The sequence below is a fragment of the Aspergillus eucalypticola genome (genome assembly GCF_003184535.1).
Source record: "Aspergillus eucalypticola CBS 122712 chromosome Unknown BO83scaffold_21, whole genome shotgun sequence".
NCBI classification, from domain to species: Eukaryota; Fungi; Ascomycota; class Eurotiomycetes; order Eurotiales; family Aspergillaceae; genus Aspergillus; species Aspergillus eucalypticola.
In genome coordinates this window covers 142,027-159,186 of record NW_020290295.1, presented here as the reverse complement: position 1 = coordinate 159,186, position 17,160 = coordinate 142,027, and the positions used below count along the sequence as shown (strand labels likewise).

The 17,160-nt window shown below is 50.7% G+C and overlaps 8 protein-coding genes across 8 annotated transcripts; 3 read left to right on the top strand and 5 right to left on the bottom strand.

The window, feature by feature from the left end:
• Positions 1-280: 280 nt before the first annotated feature.
• On the bottom strand, positions 281-1,818 carry BO83DRAFT_380363 (thiolase family protein). Its single transcript, XM_025531734.1, has one exon. It carries the CDS (start codon positions 1,659-1,661, stop codon positions 420-422), a length of 1,242 nt encoding a protein of 413 aa, XP_025385642.1. The 5' UTR covers positions 1,662-1,818; the 3' UTR covers positions 281-419.
• A 481-nt stretch (positions 1,819-2,299) lies between these two features.
• BO83DRAFT_439303 (uncharacterized protein) lies at positions 2,300-3,898 on the bottom strand. Its single transcript, XM_025536162.1, has 2 exons — positions 3,512-3,898; positions 2,300-3,447 (listed from the first exon to the last, which is right to left on the bottom strand). Exons 1-2 carry the CDS (start codon positions 3,587-3,589, stop codon positions 2,620-2,622), a joined length of 906 nt encoding a protein of 301 aa, XP_025385641.1. The 5' UTR covers positions 3,590-3,898; the 3' UTR covers positions 2,300-2,619.
• A 441-nt stretch (positions 3,899-4,339) lies between these two features.
• Positions 4,340-5,684, top strand: BO83DRAFT_380361 (short-chain dehydrogenase/reductase). Its single transcript, XM_025531733.1, has 2 exons — positions 4,340-4,812; positions 4,862-5,684. The coding sequence occupies exons 1-2, from the start codon at positions 4,596-4,598 to the stop codon at positions 5,476-5,478; spliced, it is 834 nt and encodes a 277-aa protein (XP_025385640.1). The 5' UTR covers positions 4,340-4,595; the 3' UTR covers positions 5,479-5,684.
• Positions 5,685-7,458: 1,774 nt separating this feature from the next.
• On the top strand, positions 7,459-9,616 carry BO83DRAFT_380356 (3-deoxy-7-phosphoheptulonate synthase). The gene is made up of 3 exons (XM_025531732.1): positions 7,459-7,993; positions 8,056-8,111; positions 8,259-9,616. The coding sequence occupies exons 1-3, from the start codon at positions 7,951-7,953 to the stop codon at positions 9,273-9,275; spliced, it is 1,116 nt and encodes a 371-aa protein (XP_025385639.1). The 5' UTR covers positions 7,459-7,950; the 3' UTR covers positions 9,276-9,616.
• Positions 9,617-9,628: 12 nt separating this feature from the next.
• Positions 9,629-10,140, bottom strand: BO83DRAFT_93527 (uncharacterized protein). The gene has a single exon (XM_025537724.1). The coding sequence runs from the start codon at positions 10,001-10,003 to the stop codon at positions 9,704-9,706; it is 300 nt and encodes a 99-aa protein (XP_025385638.1). The 5' UTR covers positions 10,004-10,140; the 3' UTR covers positions 9,629-9,703.
• BO83DRAFT_342613 (cytochrome c oxidase assembly protein COX14) lies at positions 9,634-11,312 on the bottom strand. The gene is made up of 2 exons (XM_025528662.1): positions 10,707-11,312; positions 9,634-10,585 (listed from the first exon to the last, which is right to left on the bottom strand). The coding sequence occupies exons 1-2, from the start codon at positions 11,029-11,031 to the stop codon at positions 10,095-10,097; spliced, it is 816 nt and encodes a 271-aa protein (XP_025385637.1). The 5' UTR covers positions 11,032-11,312; the 3' UTR covers positions 9,634-10,094.
• A 254-nt stretch (positions 11,313-11,566) lies between these two features.
• On the top strand, positions 11,567-12,689 carry BO83DRAFT_429323 (uncharacterized protein; the record flags this gene model as incomplete). Its single annotated transcript, XM_025535453.1, has 3 exons — positions 11,567-12,078; positions 12,193-12,235; positions 12,408-12,689. 3 exons carry the CDS (start codon positions 11,567-11,569, stop codon positions 12,687-12,689), a joined length of 837 nt encoding a protein of 278 aa, XP_025385636.1.
• Positions 12,690-13,016: 327 nt separating this feature from the next.
• On the bottom strand, positions 13,017-15,433 carry BO83DRAFT_93500 (putative hexokinase). Its single transcript, XM_025537723.1, has one exon. It carries the CDS (start codon positions 14,990-14,992, stop codon positions 13,343-13,345), a length of 1,650 nt encoding a protein of 549 aa, XP_025385635.1. The 5' UTR covers positions 14,993-15,433; the 3' UTR covers positions 13,017-13,342.
• Between the last annotated feature and the right edge of the window lie 1,727 nt (positions 15,434-17,160).

Below are 17,160 nucleotides of genomic sequence, written 5' to 3'. Positions count from 1 at the left end.
AGAGGGATGGATATTTTCCAGTCGTACAGAGAACTGTTGAGGAGGAAGGGGGGGCTTCTCGGGTCTACTTTGTTCCTGCACCTATATCCCTTGAGCATGTCTGTCATCGCTTCTTAAGTTGCAGATTCAGTATGTTGATTTGCATCGATGAATCTATAGCCCTTTCCAACGTCGTTGGATCAGTTGAGCACTTTATCGCTTAAGAAATCATCAATACTAGCAATAGTATTTTTACGCAGATAGTTTGATGAATATCGCTCTGGAAATATAGATCTTCATACAGAATATAAATAGTATTTGTGCGTGTATGTATTTACAAGCGTCTCTACGCTGATATCATAATAACTAAAGTCGCTATAACCTGTACAAGAAGGAAACGCCCCATAATTTTGTTTCTGCTTTTTTGTTATGTTCATCCTTTACTCCCGGACGAACATACCAGCCATGCCCATACCAGTGCCAATGCACATGCTCACAACACCGACTTCCTGGCCGGTGCGCTCCATCTCAGGCAGCAAAGTGGCAAGCTGTCTGGCACCGGTGGCACCAAGAGGGTGACCGATAGCAATGGCACCACCCTTGGGGTTGACCTTGGCCTCATCAATACCCAGCTTGCGGATAGAGTACAGGGCCTGGGAGGCGAAAGCCTCGTTGATTTCCCAGACGTTGACATCCGAGACGGTCATGTCAAGCTGCTGAAGAAGCTTGGGGATAGCAACCGCGGGACCGACACCCATCTCGTCGGGAGCACAACCCGCAACGGCAGTACCAACCCAGCGGCCCTGGATCTGAGAGGTCAGGCCGAGCTCGGTGGCGGTCGAACGGCGCATGAGCAGAGCGGCAGCGGCACCGTCGCTGACCTGGGAGCTGTTTCCAGCGGTACTAGCACCGGTGGGAGAGAAAGCGGGCTTCAGGCTAGCCATCTTCTCAACCGAGATGTTGGGGCGAATACCGTCATCCTTGGTGACGGTGATCTCCTTGGGAGGAGCATCGGGGTTCTCGGGGTCATAAGAGAGGGTCTTGACGGGGATGATTTCCTTGTCGAACAGACCGGCGTTCTGGGCGGCAGTAGCCTTCTTGTGGGACTCGGCAGCGAACGCGTCCTGGTCGGCACGGGAGATGCCGTAGCGCGAAGCAACGTTCTCAGAGGTGATACCCATGGGCATAATGCAGTCGCGGGAGTCCTGGGAGTGAGACTCCTTCAGCTCGGGCCAGAGAACGGTGGGGATGGCGCGGGAGCCATAGTTTCTGGTCATGGACTCCATTCCACCACCGACACCGACGTTAATCGCTCCGGAGCGGATTCCGTTTCCAATGGTGGAGATAGCAGCCAGACCGGAGGAGCACTGTCTGTTGATCGTGTGGAAGGGCACGCTGTGGGGGAAGCCGGCGTGGATCTGGGCCATACGGCCAGCCTTCGCACCACCGAGTTCCTGGAGGACGGAGCCGATGGCGACATCGTCAATGAGAGCAGGGTCAAGGTTCGGGTTCGCCTCCAAAGTGGCCCGGAGGACGTGAGCGAGCAGCTCTTCGGGATAGGCGTCCTTGAAACCGCCCTTCTTCGCACGGGTAACCGGGGTACGGAGGGAAGAAAGAATGACAATGTCCGAGGGAGACTTCTGGAGGACCTGGCGCAGGCCTCGGGGAATTGGAGAGGCCATGGTGACGGATATTCGACTGCTGAATCAAGCAAGAGACACAGGGAGGAATGGAAGGAGAGGATCTCGACTTTCGCTTCGCCCCGGTTTTCAACCGGGGCCCGGCAACATACTTATATCAAAATATAGCCACCCGAAGGGATTCCGGGGCTCGGGATGGCTCGCGTACGGACTGAGCCAGTTGCACGCTGGCTTCGAACTACCGGCAATGAAGATCGGCTAAGCGCACTGCCGCTGGGGACTCTGGACGAAGGCAAATTTGGGAAATTGTGGAGTCGTCGGCAGTCCCGGTCTGGGGGTTTCCCCGTCTTCTGCTTGAGATTCTGATTGGGGATGTGTGTCCGGAGAACAATATTACAATGTCAACCTTCGAAGATCACTACATCCTGTCAACTATCAAATAGTCCCCATTGTCCATTATAAATGTAGCTCTCTCTCTCTCTCTCTCTGTGTCGGATTAACCTCCGACAAAGACATCCGGTGCCAGTCACCTGCTCTTCCGCCATCGGATGCGGACGCTTATGTCAGCCAGATCGGAAGAGCAATTCGGAAAACATCAACAACTAACGAACTAGCCACTAGTTGGCAGCAGGCCCTGATTAGTAGCTCGAACTCTATCGCTTATATAGAACTTTTAGGTCGTTATTGAGGGAGATACTCGCCGCCAAATGTTGTCCAAGGCTGAAAAAAGACAACAATATGCATTATCGAAGGATAAGCTTTGATTCTTCCGATACATTCGAACCAGTCCTCTGTCCCAACTGGTCGCATCTACAAATGCAAGTCATGCCAATAAAACCCCACAATCCCGAAAACCGTTGGTATCATAGTAAAAACAGCACAGCCGCCTTTCCCTGTGCATTCCTTCCATAGCGCCTGGTATCATGAACTCGTCGAGTGATAAAAATCAAGTAGAAACAAATAAAAAAAAACAGCAAAGGAACAGAAAGGGATAAGTGTGTCAGTGACGGATGATGTGACTGTAATGACCTGGGACCCTGCGCCGACATTTGTCGCAATCCGCTCGGTAGCCCATGGAAATCGCTGCCTTCTTCTTCGAGGAAGAGGGAATATGATGCTCTCGTTTCAAGTTGCCCATCGAACCCGCCGGCTGTGACACATCTGGCGTAGTTTCTGAATACCATGGTGGCGGAGACGCTGGCTGGGACATGTATGTCATATCAGCGTCGCTCACAGAGTCCTTGCTGCTAATCGCCATGGCGTCGCCATTGTCACTGACCGGACTGGGGAGGCGTTGGCCGCACCACCAGACCCTGTCATGGCTCGCGTACGGACCTCTAGGGACACCCTGCGACGTATATGATGTAGAGTTTTGCACCATGTCTCTTACGACGGGACTTCTTGGGGCAGGAGTGTTCCCTTCCGAAGAGTGTGTAGTCGGCTCTTCGCTTATAACCAGCGACTGGTCAACAAGTCTATGTGGAATTGGCGACGGCTGGAGACTGTAATTGTTATATCCAGCGACAGATCCCGGGTTAGAATGATCAATATTGTTGCTCGAACATAGGGCGTCTTTTCCGTTGTCAATATCCATGCTTGCACTCATTATTGGAATACACCCTTGCTCCGATGGTAATGGCTGATCCCGAGGTTGTGTTGAACCATGATGGGCAAATTTGTCAGCACCATTGTCCTCCTTGTCATCGTCTGACGATTCCACTGGGGTCAGAGTCGAGAAACCGAAGCCAGATGCAAGCCGGTTGCTTTGTGGGAGGGAAGAAAACTGGAGGGCACTTGGGGACGCGCGGAGAGGAAGAGACCTGTGTTTCTGTTGACTACCATTAGTTGCGGGACGAGAATAGCAGGGGTCCTTCAGTCTCAAATTCACGGACCTTTGTCTCGCGGAACACATTTCCATCGAAGTCCTCTTGGTCCTGGTCTCTCTGGCGCTTGGTGGAGAATGCGTACATGGCGCTTTGGGCACCAGGCCGTACAAAGAGGGCAGTGGAGACCAAAATGTGGAGTTAGTTAAACAGAGTATTGCGGTGAGTGTGATTTGAGTCAGGGTCAAGGTCACATTGAGTCTGATGAATCTACTCCGTAGGAATGTGGAAAGCAACACGCGTATGAGAATAGGGGCTCCAATGAGGAAGCAAGTAATATAGAAAAGGAGGCTAGTAATTAATAAGATGACAGGCCATGGCTATGCAGTACGCTGAATAACTGGTCCAAAGCATGCATGGAGTCACACTAGTAAGTAGTTGAAGAATCAAAGAAACCGGAGCTGGAACGTGGATGGATCATCGCAGTAAAGACCGGGACTTATCGCTCAATGTCCAGCCGGGGTTTAGCGCCGTACGGTTGGTACAGTCACATGTTACGGATTCGGTCTGATTACTACTGATCCATACCGCCGCGGATGTATCAGGTACCTTGAGAGTACATTCTTTCTAGTTACAACTTTCTCTCGTCGGCGATGGGGAAGACAATTACTCGTAAAGTACCAAGTATGTATTTATTGACGTTTTCACATATGTATTATCCAATTACAGATAGTAAATACACCAGTCCAATAGCTTGTTTTTAGAAGCCTTCTTGTGCAATCATTGGCTAATAAAGTAAGACGATTCTAAACTTCGTAGGCTTAGTAGTAGTCCGTCTAGAACCTAAGTACCCATGCATCTGATGCTGTCTGCGACCAACAACCCTCGCCAGCTTACTCTCGGACAAACAATGGTGTTTTACTTTGCGAGCAGATGTATAACCACCGAAGGCACCTGTTTTTCCACCCATCGGACAGCCATCAATTTAAGAATTCATACTTTGTACAAAGTACAAAGTAGCAGCCATGTTCATGACGTCATGAAAATCTAGGCTTCAACCTTCAACCTTCAGAATAATCCTCCATGTGGATGCAGTCTCTCTGGTTTTGGTAGCTCAGTCCTCAATATATGCAATCAAATTCGTGCTATTCAAATGTCACCTGCAAAAAGTGGGTTCGCCCTCGTGACTCCGGCTTCGAAAGGACTGGGATTCGCCTTTGCGCGACAGCTGCTGTCCAACACGGACCTCCCCGTTCTTGCGACTGCGCGGAGAGATACTGGACAACTCCGTAAAGTCTTACTGGAGCAAGTCAATGATGAGACTGGAAAGGCGGATGAGAGGCTAAGAGTCTTTGAAGTTGACGTGACTGGTACTGAGTACATCATCCCCTCATGCGTTCTGGTTCTGAACAGTCTTAGATGAGGCAACCATACACGCCATGGCTGCACAGATACGAGAAGAATTTCCACAGACTCCCCTGCGTATTGCAATCACCGTACCTGGCGTTCTGCATGTGGAGAAGTCGCCGACGCAGATTGATGCTGCCAATGCTCTGCACAGCTTCCAAGTCAATGCTCTTGGTCCTATGCTTCTGATGAAACACTTGGCACCTTTTTTGCCAACGAAGTCATCTGCAACCTTTGCGGACGATTCTCTGTCGGCTCATGTACAACGGCCGTGGAAGCTTCCATCGCATGCGATCTACGCGATGATGGCCGCACGAGTTGGGTCCATATCGGACAATTCAACTGGGGGCTGGTATTCATACCGTGCTAGCAAAGCATCCGTATTTCAGCTGACCAAAACTTTCGATCTGTACCTGCGGTCACGGAGTAGAGACCGAGCGTTGGCGGTGGCGTTGCATCCCGGGACAGTCCAGACTGATTTCACGAAAGATTACTGGGATGGCAGGCACATGTTGCAGCCAGAAGAATCTGCGGTGAAGCTATTACAGCACCTCTGTGGTATGCAGACCGGTGACTCCGACGGGCGGGGCCGCTGTTGGGATTGGAAGGGAGAGGAGGTTCTGCCTTGAACGATGTGGATGGTACAATAGGAAGTGCATGCCTTGGGTCTTTGTACGCCATGTCTGGGACCGACCTTTACTTTGACAAATTTGTTATTTCGATTATCTTTCTTTCTTGTATCGTATGTGGAGTTGCAGTCAGTCAAGGTGTGGAGCGAGATTCATGAGCGCCGGTTGAGATCTACAGCACAATGCTTGAGAGTGGTAAGTGCTGGAACCATACCAGATACAGGTTTCAATACGAGCATCTTAGCTGATTTTCCGTAGCAGCAATTTTGGACACAGTGGGCCACGGAAAGCACCTTAATTATCTTAGTGTATTTTGGTATTAAGGCACCGACAGCAGGCTGCATGCAGGGAAACCCAGTAAGGGCAATTCTGTGGGGATGAAGGGGCTGGGGGTCGGCCGTGATGGGGAAGCGTTCTTCCCTCGACTCGGTGAGTGGGCGGCAAAGCGATTACACGCGAGCCGGTCTAAAACGCTATTCCGGCTCAGGATGCCTCAACACCCCCCCAACACGAATTTTCGACTGGCTACCAACACTTCTTGGTCATTCTGAGTTCTTAAAATCTAGCTGAAGCATCCCTGAAGACCCACAGGATCTGTCTGACTCGCCGTTTCCTTTGCAAGCTCGACCCTAGGTCCGGTCAGAGTCCACTGAGATCGGAGCCCTTCCCCTCAAGCCGTGGTAATGGTTCTCCAGTGGAGGGATTCAGAATGCAAATTGATTAGATCAAGCAGATCTACGGCCTAACGGTCAATTCCCCAGGTCCACACGGGAACTGCCGCCCAGGGCCACTCTGTTTTACGTCTAGCTCAACATGGGGTACATACAGGGGCTTGTTACCATACAAGGTGGGCGAGTTACTGGCCTTCCAACTTCCCCTTCGTGGGGATACTCGCACCAAGTTTGCCCCATGGGGTCGTCAAGCCTAACACTATACTCAGCTAGAAGCCGGGCTGTCTCGCAGGAATGGTGCTTGTTGAAAGCTAATTTAGCGACATACAGCATGTCCCGCCATCCTAGTACCGTGTGACTGGGCGTGTCCAATTAAAGCAGATAATATGCGAGGCTCAGCTGAAGACAAAATAAGCCGCATGCATGGCTAAGCGCATTGCTTACATGCTGCTTGGCTGACAGTGATCGAACTGCCCAGCAGTTTCGACAAAGGCCCGCTGATGTGGAGGTCCTTACCCCGTACGAAGCGGGCTCACCGGATAGGCAGTGTTACTACGGAGTACATATGACCCAGCATGCATAGCCGTCCGTCTCATAACCCCCTAAGGCGATTTAATTCTCCGGATGGAGTACGCAACAAGACGATTTGAGAGATACGAGGCTTATCACACAGGCCTCGTACTCGCGGACCGCAATCGATTTATCGAATGATCTCATGCATCAGGAAGACTAAATTATCCAGATTATGTGATCAAATGCAGGCGAAAATCTAGAATCCCGACACGAAGCTACGCTACAATGGCTCACTTCAATCGCTCTCTCTTTCGGCTGCAACATCTCAAGCATTGGTTGTCTAATCCCTTGAGTCACAAGCTGATTGACGTAAGCTATCTGGGACAGGGCCCAGGAACAATGGCAACCAGCGGTTTAAGAATCCATGTTGAAAACCGGAAATCGGAGTAATCCGAATCATGATGTGCTCTAGATAGCATTAAGTCATGGAGTGACCGATCTGGAACGGTAGGCTATCGTTTTCGATAAGATGTTGGGGTTGAATTGACACAACCTAAAGCGGGAACCTTATTCGTACCATGAATCACCTCTTTGAGGTGGATAATTGTGCGAGAAGGGGGGATAAGCTGAGTGTGGTCGAATCATGCAGTATCACACACCACGGAGCCTTGATGCATTGATCACATCAGACTCGAGGACAGTGGTTCTGGCCATGATGGGAGGGGAAGGAGACCCGTGGATGTATCAAGAATGGGTGGTGGGGGGGGAGGAGGACTATTGAACTCTAGAAGCGGGTCAATTGAAGCAGCATCTACCTCAAGTGGTGATGGAGGGAGGGAAGATAGCGTCGCAGGAGAAGAGTTGATAGAAAGAGAGAGATGGGACGATGGATGGTGACAACATGGGACAGACAATACGGTACTGATACCGCCACCGGTAGGTTGCAGCCAACCAACCTTAAGTTTTGCAAGTGTGTGAATCATCGGCTGGTCCGCGCTCCCGCGGCCCACACTTTCTGTCTCTTCATGCCATTTCCATCTTCTCTCATTTGCTCCATTTCCCTGCTCTTTTTTTTCTTTTCTCGCTTGTGCCTTGCTCGCTTTCTCTTTGACCCCCGATTTCGCTTCGGTTGTCTTCTCCCCATTGACTCATCTCCATTGCACACTTCCTGGCCCTTCTAGACCCCTTATAAAGGCTGTATTGTTGTCCTCTTCCATCATTCTTCCTCTTTCTTCCTTTCCCCTCATACAGAATAATCCCTTCCACACAGCCAATCCCCCCCCCCACCATGCCTTTGATCAGCACCACAGAAGTCAATGAGGACACTCGCGGTTAGTAAACAAACCTCATTTTGAGTGCCAATGAGCCTGTACTGATTTGTCAATCCATTTAGTCCTGGGATATGATCCCCTCCTTCCCCCTCAGTACCTCCAGAATGAGATCCCTGGTGTGAGTCACACCCTTGCTTTTTCCCTACCAATTTTTCCAAGTCTTTCCTGTCATATTGGTTGGGTTCTTAACTCGACCACATTCTGAGTTATTTTTATCGTCAATGCCTCGGTTCAGACCATTGGGGCTAACAGAAGACATGATTAGAAAAAGGAATCCCTCGAGGCCGTCCGCTCTGGCCGTAACCAGGCCATGAAGATTATCGAGAAGAAGGATGACCGTCTGCTGGTTGTTGTCGGCCCCTGCTCGATCCACGACCCTGCCACGGCCCTCGAATATGCCGGCCGTCTGAAGGAGCTCTCCGAGAAGCTTTCTTCCGACCTTTGTGTTATCATGCGTGCCTACCTTGAGAAGCCCCGCACTACGGTGGGGTGGAAGGGTCTGATCAACGACCCCGACATTGATGAGTCCTACAACATCAACAAGGGTCTCCGTGTCTCACGTCAGCTCTACTCTGATCTTACCAGCATGGGCATGCCCATTGCCAGTGAGATGCTGGATACCATCTCCCCTCAGTACCTGGCCGATTTGATCTCTCTCGGTGCTATTGGCGCCCGCACCACCGAGTCGCAATTGCACCGTGAGCTCGCCTCCGGTCTCAGTTTCCCCATTGGCTTCAAGAACGGTACCGACGGCAACCTCACCGTTGCCATTGATGCCATTGGTGCCGCTGCTCACCCCCACCGCTTCCTGGGTGTCACCAAGCAGGGTCTGGCTGCTATCACCAAGACCGCTGGTAACGAGCACGGCTTCGTCATCCTCCGTGGAGGCAACAAGGGCACCAACTACGACCGTGAGAGCATCAAGGCCGCCCGCGAGGCTCTGGCGGGCAAGAAGCAGCCCGAGGTCGTCATGGTCGACTGCTCCCACGGCAACTCCAACAAGAACCACCGCAACCAGCCTCTGGTCGCCAAGGAGGTCTCTGACCAGCTCCGTGAGGGCCAGGATGCCATCATCGGTGTTATGATTGAGTCCAACATCAACGAGGGTAACCAGAAGGTTCCCCCCGAGGGTCCCTCCGGCCTGCGCAAGGGTGTCAGCATCACTGACGCCTGCATTGACTGGGAGACCACCGTCCAGGTCCTGGAGGACCTTGCTGATGGTGTCCGTGCCAGACGCGCCGCCAAAGCCGCTCAGGCCAAGACCACTAATGGCACCCACTGAGCGATTGAGGATGGATGATCTGCGTTTACGAAACCCCCAGCGAGTGTGATTCCCTTTTCCTTTTGTTCCGAATAATCCGATCTAGATACCATAGCCAGGGTGCTTTATTTTACCTCATTTTGGTTTCATTTATCTGACTTTGCGGGCACGAGTTCCTGAGTTATGGGTGTGTTGGACAGACAGCCTCTGCCTGTGCGGGCAGCATTTTCGGTCTTTGTTCCAGTAAAAGTCTTGACTACTTCTCTTTACACTGTTTTATAATTTCTTTTGCCTGTACCTGTTCACTTAGGTTCTGTCCACAGTAGACAGTAATGAATCAATAATAGAACGATGAGTATGACAAGATCTGATTGCCCGTATAGATTCAACTTTGCTCGATTGACCAAACCCTCTTGATTAAATTAACCTTGAGCCATTGACAGCAAGCACTATTCTAACCAAGAGATGAGAGAGATACCAGAGGTAGAGAATAGTAGATATGTATATGTACACAAGAGTAAAGACAAGAACTCTAACCCAGTAATACACAGGTTGAGGAAAGCAAACAACAGCAAGATAAGAATACAGCTAGAAAGAAAGAAAAAAGACGAGACAAAAATACAATATAACCCGCATAGACGCCGCAACCCCAGATTATGGAAAAACAGGGAGAAGATGCCATGCAAACCAGAAAAGCAGCATAAGTAAATGTGATAGGCGTCATCCCTGAGACATTCCTTGTTTTCCATCCTCACTCACGTACACACACCCACCACCTCCCTCCGCCCTATATGTCATACATCCATTTCCATATACCAAAGAATTCTTTCCTTGGACTCCTTACCGTCCAGTAAACCAGCTCTTCCAGCTCCGCGTCGACTGCTTCGCAGCATCTTCGGCGTTCTCAGCCAACGCATCCAGCTGGCCCTTGGGAACAGCAGGAGCAGCAGACTTGGCCGCATCATCCGCAGCCTTGGCGTTCAAAGCCTCCAGCACTGCGGACTTGTTGCCGCCCTCCAGGACACTATCGGGGATAGAGCTGCTGCTATCAGCAGCGGCCTTTTCATCCTGCTTCAAACCACCAAAAACGAAGTTCTTGACCTGATTCCAGGGCCGCTGCGCCTTAGCCTCCTCCTTCTTCTGCTGGAAGATCTCCCCGATCTTCTCGTTCTTCAGCAGCTCCAATTGCTCCGTGTTAGCCGTACCGGCAGCATACGCCGTCTTCGCATCCTGCAGTTTCTGCATTTCCTTCTCCACCCACAGAGCCCGCTGCCGACGGTTGTATAGCGTTAGAGAGATGACAGAGTAGACTGTTAGAGCTCCGCAGACACCTGTTATTCATTCCCGAAACGCGTCAGTCAATGATTCCCATAACCCTCGCGGCGGCTCAACACATATGTGTAGTCCACTTTCGTCGTCACACTTATATCATGGTAAATGATGGAAACATACCAGATGCCGCAATCAGCGTGTACACCATCGTCTTATGCGCCTTGTTCGCGAATCGACGTCCTACCTCAATCATCTGATCCACCCGCGACGTCGACTGAGCTAACCGGGCCGCGCGGGCCTGGGCCCTCAACCGCTCGACCTTTTCCTTGGGAGACTCCGGTCTGCCATTGGAGTTTAACTGCGGCTGTTGCTGTTGCTGGGAGGTGGGCTTCGCCATCGAGCTAGGGAGCTTGTAGGGGGCCGCCGCGCTGGCCGAGCCGGGCTTGGAGTGCGCGTAGGGCCCGGTGGCCGTGAACCGGGTCGCGTCTGCAGCGGAGCGGGACATTTTTGGATTGAGTCGGCGAGGATGGATTTTTCGGTGAGGATGCACGAGGATGGTGGTAGTAGTAGTAGTAGTAATAGTGGTGGTGGTGGTGATATGGTATGATGTGACCGGGATGGAATCAGTCGGAACGGTACATTCGGCGGTGGGCGGGGGGTGGGAGAGACGAAGGGTTGCGCACGCCCAGGGAATAAGTCGGGGTTAATTGGAGAGGACGACGGAGGGTCGAATCCAATAGGCACGATATTGGGATTGTCGAGCTGGGGAGGGGAGAGCAGCTGAAGCCAACGGGGGTCAGGCGGAGTTTGGAGGAGGAGGAATTGGGAATGATTGCCGGCCGGGGAAATTTTCAGCGGAAAGAAATCCAACCTCGTCGATTCGAGGCCGAGCCGGACACTAACTTACTACAACTCCGCTTCCGATTTACTCCATAGTTTTATCATCTAGAGAGCTATTACATTGACACCACTCTAGTTAGCTTGATGGTCGAGCTACAGAAATCATTAAATTTCATCACATCTCCTATGATTATCGCACTATGGACTACAACGCACCAGACTTGAGCTCCGTCCTCAGAACCCTCTCCGCCTTTTCCAACCAGCAACAACCTCAATCACAACCACAATCACAACCACAACATCTACAACTACAACCGCAATCACATCCTCCCTACTCTCACAACCCAGACCCCACAACACCAACAATACCAACAGAAGACAATGATCCCTACGAACCCAGCGAATCCCTCCCCCAGCTCCCCATACCCCCGAAACCCACCTCCTCACGACCTCAACATCACCAAACACACCCACAACCACGACCAGCACCAGCAGTACCTATCACCGAAGACACCTCCACCATAACCACCTGGCCAACGGCCCTCCGCTACGTCATGCGCACAGTAGCCCAAAACGAAGAAATCCAGCGCCGTCTCCGCTGGCTAATCCAACGCCAACACGACCATGAGAAACAATGGTGGCAGGGACGCGAAGCGCTCTTGAAGAAACAATCTGCCCGGACGGAGAAGAAGAAGGAGTTGGATGCTGTGCTGTAAGTCTCACTCTATTCCTATTTATCCCCAATCATCAATCTACAAAAACAACAATGAGAAAGAAGTCAGGCAAAGAAGATGAGTTAATCATTAATGGAATTTGTGATGATTAGACGATCTGTCGGCGCTCCTGTTGATGAGAATAAGCAAGTTTCTGTATGTATTTCCTTGCGTGCAGGTCATATGCGGATCTGGATACAGATGAAGGAGAAGCACAAGGAAGATCATCCACCCATAGTGCTGGTGATTGTCCTTATCTCTCACACAGACAAACAAAACACAACAGAGAACTACCTACACAGCTAACACTCAATGATGAATCAAACAGACAGCCGAAGAAGACCGCGCCGAATTAACTAACTACGACGCAAAAGTATACAAAGCCTCCAGGCAGATGTCCGATGCTATGATAGCGGAGCTCAAGGCACTCAGGATTCCCTTTTTCACTATCAAGAAGGGTCTTGTTTCGGAGTCGGACCCATCAAATATGGGAAGAACAACAACTACTGCCCCGGCGGTCAAGCAGCAGCAGCAGCAGCTTTCCCGAGAGGAATTGTCGGCGCTTCAACTGAAAATGTTGGAGTTGTTGCAGGATCTTTGTCGGGAGTGATTTGTATTCATACGATGATATGACTGATGCTTGAAAAGGCAATAAGTTGATGTAGATTTCACTCTTGTGATCCATCATGGGGCTAGATAGTGTGTCTGTCCCTTTTTCATCGGCGAAGCTGCACAAATGATTCTCCTCGGTCTTGTGCCTTTTCGTTGGCAAGGCCTTGGCAGGATGCACGCTGTGATGTGGGGATTCACCCAAAAACCCAAACCTCGGCTTCGGCCTCACTGGGGCCTCAGTGCGCCCAGTGGCTCGATACTCTTGTATTGACGATTAACATTATGTACACACGCACAATCCCCGCTTCTATCTCAGGCCACATGCCTAACCGTCTAGTCCGCCAAAAGGTCAAGAAATGCTCCGCCCCCGTTATTGATGAACCTGTTCTGTCTATGCAAAAGCAATAAATGCTCCCTATGGAAGCACAAATGCATGAATCGGGTGGCTTAGGAGGAGCCCCAATAGAACAACAAAATGGAAATGACAATGTCCGACACCCAGAGCACCAAGAGCGAAATGTTGGCCAAGTAAATGCAAAGCTGCCGCACAACACCTCGGAATGCGAATGTAGCCGATGGGCTGATGGATCTAATATAGAGATAAGAGTATGGAGTTCAGATGGGAGACAAGGGAATGCTGGATAACGTAGTCTACTCGAGCTTCTTCTCCGCAACGGCGACAGCCACTGCTACGGCCGCTCCCAGTATAGCGCTTTCAGGTGCCAGGTCCAGGCACACCTGAGGTTCCGTGGTGGTATCCGACGATGGCCGCGACGCGTTCGTCTCCTTTACAAGGTCATTCAAATAACCCTGGCAACGGTCCCGGAACCCAGGGTATTTGTTGATGACACTGCCGTCGCATGCGATTGACAGGCTCCGGTGATTCTCTTCGCTTTCTACCACGGTCACCTCTTGCGTTTCCTTGATCGAAGGGGGGGCCGAGGGGGCCGTCGCGGGAAATTCTGCCTCATTCCGCAGGCACCACATGCTGTGGATTGCCGTTGCGAGATATCCTGCTGCTCGCTTAGAGACGACCTGGCAGACTCGTCGGAGGAAGCGCAAATCTTCGACAGACGGTGACACAGTAAATGTATGTTCCTTCTGTAGAAGCGCCGCAGACGATGAGAGAAGCGGGGTTGTATCGGCTTCCAGCGCTGCAACGATACTGGTGTCGAAGGAATATGCATCGCGCATCGAATGAGGCAACTCCCCGCCGAAGAGCTTGGCAGATTCCACCGCTTCAACAATGATGAGACGGATGATCTCGCCCAGATAACGCCCAGTAATCATATACTCCAGAGGTTGGTAGTCCGGCCGAAGATGTGTTCGGTTCAAAACCTCATCCCAGCGAGTCTTGGGGAGGATACTGCCGCCAAACATGCTCATTTCGCTGTTGACGATAACGTGCTTGGCGTAGTCGAACCAACCTGGTGGTCTCGTACCGAACTTGGTCAGTCCAATCTCATGAACTGGAAAGTGGATCGCCACATTAGTTCCAGTTCCTAGAATAAGCGACATGCGTGTCTTGGGTTCGATGTAGGCGCGTGAGAGGAGGGTTGCGGAGCTGTCGTTCACGATCCCATCCACCTGGACATTGAGGTCTCGCTTCCGACAAGACTGAACGATAAGATCACCCAGCTCTTGCCCAACGGTGCCATTTGAACAGTGAAATCCTTTGCCCATGTGGATAACGAGACCACTACTGTTGGACGTTTGTTCAATGGGGAACGACCACGATAATCCCATCGACAGTGGCACGGCCTCTCGTCCATAGTTGGTGCCCACTTCGCGTAGCATCGAGTCGATCTTCTCCGCCATCCAATCAAAGAAGAGAGTGCCCTCCAGCAACTTGACATCTTCGTCAATGTACGACGAAGAGACGTGAAGGATGCGCATGTCTCCCTGCCCACGTAGTTCAACCAATGCTACCCGCAGCGTTGAGCCACCGACATCCAGTGCGAGGAACGTTCCCGTCTCTGTTCCGGAGGGCAGGGCATGGTTGTAAGAAGGTAGCATGCAGACGGGGCTAGATTGTAGACAAGACTTGAACTGCGCACGGATCTTGTCTGACATGGCGACCATGTTCTGCACAGACAAAGGCGCCGTGAACAGACGATCCACCTCGTCAGCAAACGCATCAAGGGAGCGACGTCCCCAATACGCTCCATGGAAAGGCTTCCGCCGCTTACGGGAGGGGTCGCGGAAGAGGGAAGGGAACAATAGCATAGCCTCCAAGGCGGCAACTATGTTCGTAAAAAGTTCTTGCATTCGATGCAAGACTTTGACCAATGGGGCCGACATGATTTAGAGAGGGAGAGATTGGTCTTGGGTGAGGAGGAAGGCGATCAGAGAGGGTTTCCCAATCCCAAGCTGATGGTGATGAGGGATGAGGGGGTGTAGTTGTATGAGCGGGTAGTGGTGGTCAACGCAGATAAGGGCTCATACGGGCAAGTGAAACTTGGGAGAGGGTCAAAGAAGCATCGATACGAGCAAATGCCACTTCGAGATGATAATAAAGAAGCCAAGTCAAGGCTTGTCGTCCCAAGTGATAACAATCGCCGAAGCGGGAAGGATGCGCAATGCAAATGCAGAATAGAACCAGTCTCTATCCCAAGGCGATGAAGTAATTCAAGAGAAATGGACAAGACTTTAAGAAGTACCGCTGATCACCCGGATGATGAATCCTTGCACAGGGTGCACCGGAAAGGGAACCAATGTTGAGACGGGGATTGCCAGTGCAAAGGGAGTAGTAGTAGAGGTAAGTAGTAGTAGGTGGTATATGAACCTGGCAGGGAGAGAGCGGATGGATGGAGTTGGATGACGAGCGGGCGTTCCAGTGCCTGGCGGGAAGAAGACTGAATCGAGTTGCACGGAAGGAAAGATGGAGGTGTAGCCCGAGAGATGGTGGCGTTATAATTCCAGGGGATGTATGGAGTAGATGAATTTGAATGAAGGGAGGGGGGAAGAGAGAGAAGGAAAGAGAGGAGAGGGGGGAGAAGAGAAAAGGGAATTAGAAAGAGTGAAGGGAAAGTAGAGGTAGTAGTCGTGAGTGGTATCGATTGTATTGTAGTTTTGGGAGTCGCAAAGTATTCTTAGTAGGAGAGTAGCGGTGGTAGTAGTTAATAGTAATAGTGGTAATTAGCAGTAGTAAGTAGTATTAGTGGTAAGTGGTAGTAGCGGTACTACCGGGTTTGGTGGGAAAAGGAAACGGGAAACGAGAGGGACAATTGAAGGAAAGGGAACCAACCTACGCGTGTTTCATTCCTCGTCAGGAACCAACGTCCGGATTGGCTTTCCCGCAGGCTGGAATGGCTTGCTTGAGGAATCTGCAATTCAAAGGGGGGGGAGATAAAGAGAAATCCCATCCATCACTGTAGGAAGGCGAAAATAAAGATAAGAATTAAAAATATTAATTAAATATCGATAAAAAAAAAAAGAAGAGAAATCCATGAATTTGCAGGCCATCGGTATCATACTTTCCAGTGGTTTGCCGGTCAGGTCGCAGGGTGGTAACTCACTGACTACTAACTTACTGCGACTGCGACTTACTTGGGTGGTACTACTTCCTCCCTGCTCTGTCTGTCTGGTATGGTTCCTGGCAGCTGGTTCGTTCCGTATTGTATTTACCTGTGACTCCATTACTTACACAGATGCCGTCATTCAATCACTGACTCGAGATTCACTTGAAGAAATCAATCCATTGTGAACGAGACACTATCAGTTACCTAATCAATTTGACGTACTGATTCAGAGAGGACCGATTGCTACCTTGTCGGCTGGTAATTACTCGGACTTTCCCCGGACGTTATTGATGGCGACCGAAAGAGAACCTCTGCCGTCTTGAATCCCTAAGGATGATGCGATGGTGCATGAAACAGATACTACTACAGCCTACATAGTAGCAGTGGTGGTGTATTGTGTAATACTTAAGAGATGGTATAGTTATCTGATCCATCATCCCGGCTAAAAGACCTCTCCCTAATCAGTACTACTAAGATTGGGTTTGATGTGAGACCTGGATCCATGCCTGGTCTAGAACGACCAGGGCTAGCTTCGGATGCTCGGAAGATACTGTTTCTAAGAGGAAGACAGATTCAAGGATCATTTGAATACCGCATGGAAACGAAAGAGTTACAGAATAGCCATCGAACTGCGTTATCATCATCATCATCATCTAATCATCCGCAGAGATCGGGCGAATGCATGATCTAATCATCGACTTGATACTCCGTATTTCAGTAGTCTCTTCAGGGGTATAAAGAATAAGCATAACTCACTGGAAGTCTGATCTCAACTGCAGTCAGCTTATCATACTAGTGAAGATAGGTGACTGAAACAATGAGACACAAGAAACACCCATCAATGACATTGACATGGGTTTCCCGTGCTGAGGAAAGGGTCTCCCTATACTCACTCAGTATTAGATCTAAGGAAGGGAAGAGTACCACCCGGCGTGATGGGAACAGATG

What these genes read in the sequence shown, in the direction of transcription:
- BO83DRAFT_380363 (XM_025531734.1), bottom strand. Translation starts at nt 1,661, where the DNA reads ATGGCCTCTCCAATTCCCCGAGGCCTGCGCCAGGTCCTCCAGAAGTCT.
- BO83DRAFT_439303 (XM_025536162.1), bottom strand. Translation starts at nt 3,589, where the DNA reads ATGTACGCATTCTCCACCAAGCGCCAGAGAGACCAGGACCAAGAGGAC. An exon ending in ATGTGTTCCGCGAGACAAAG is followed by an intron (nt 3,448 to 3,511) that starts GTCCGTGAATTT and finishes GGTAGTCAACAG; the next exon opens with AAACACAGGTCTCTTCCTCT.
- BO83DRAFT_380361 (XM_025531733.1), top strand. Translation starts at nt 4,596, where the DNA reads ATGTCACCTGCAAAAAGTGGGTTCGCCCTCGTGACTCCGGCTTCGAAA. An exon ending in CTTTGAAGTTGACGTGACTG is followed by an intron (nt 4,813 to 4,861) that starts GTACTGAGTACA and finishes GAACAGTCTTAG; the next exon opens with ATGAGGCAACCATACACGCC.
- BO83DRAFT_380356 (XM_025531732.1), top strand. Translation starts at nt 7,951, where the DNA reads ATGCCTTTGATCAGCACCACAGAAGTCAATGAGGACACTCGCG. An exon ending in AGTCAATGAGGACACTCGCG is followed by an intron (nt 7,994 to 8,055) that starts GTTAGTAAACAA and finishes CAATCCATTTAG; the next exon opens with TCCTGGGATATGATCCCCTC. An exon ending in TCCAGAATGAGATCCCTGGT is followed by an intron (nt 8,112 to 8,258) that starts GTGAGTCACACC and finishes AGACATGATTAG; the next exon opens with AAAAAGGAATCCCTCGAGGC.
- BO83DRAFT_93527 (XM_025537724.1), bottom strand. Translation starts at nt 10,003, where the DNA reads ATGGAAAACAAGGAATGTCTCAGGGATGACGCCTATCACATTTACTTA.
- BO83DRAFT_342613 (XM_025528662.1), bottom strand. Translation starts at nt 11,031, where the DNA reads ATGTCCCGCTCCGCTGCAGACGCGACCCGGTTCACGGCCACCGGGCCC. An exon ending in CACGCTGATTGCGGCATCTG is followed by an intron (nt 10,586 to 10,706) that starts GTATGTTTCCAT and finishes AATGAATAACAG; the next exon opens with GTGTCTGCGGAGCTCTAACA.
- BO83DRAFT_93500 (XM_025537723.1), bottom strand. Translation starts at nt 14,992, where the DNA reads ATGTCGGCCCCATTGGTCAAAGTCTTGCATCGAATGCAAGAACTTTTT.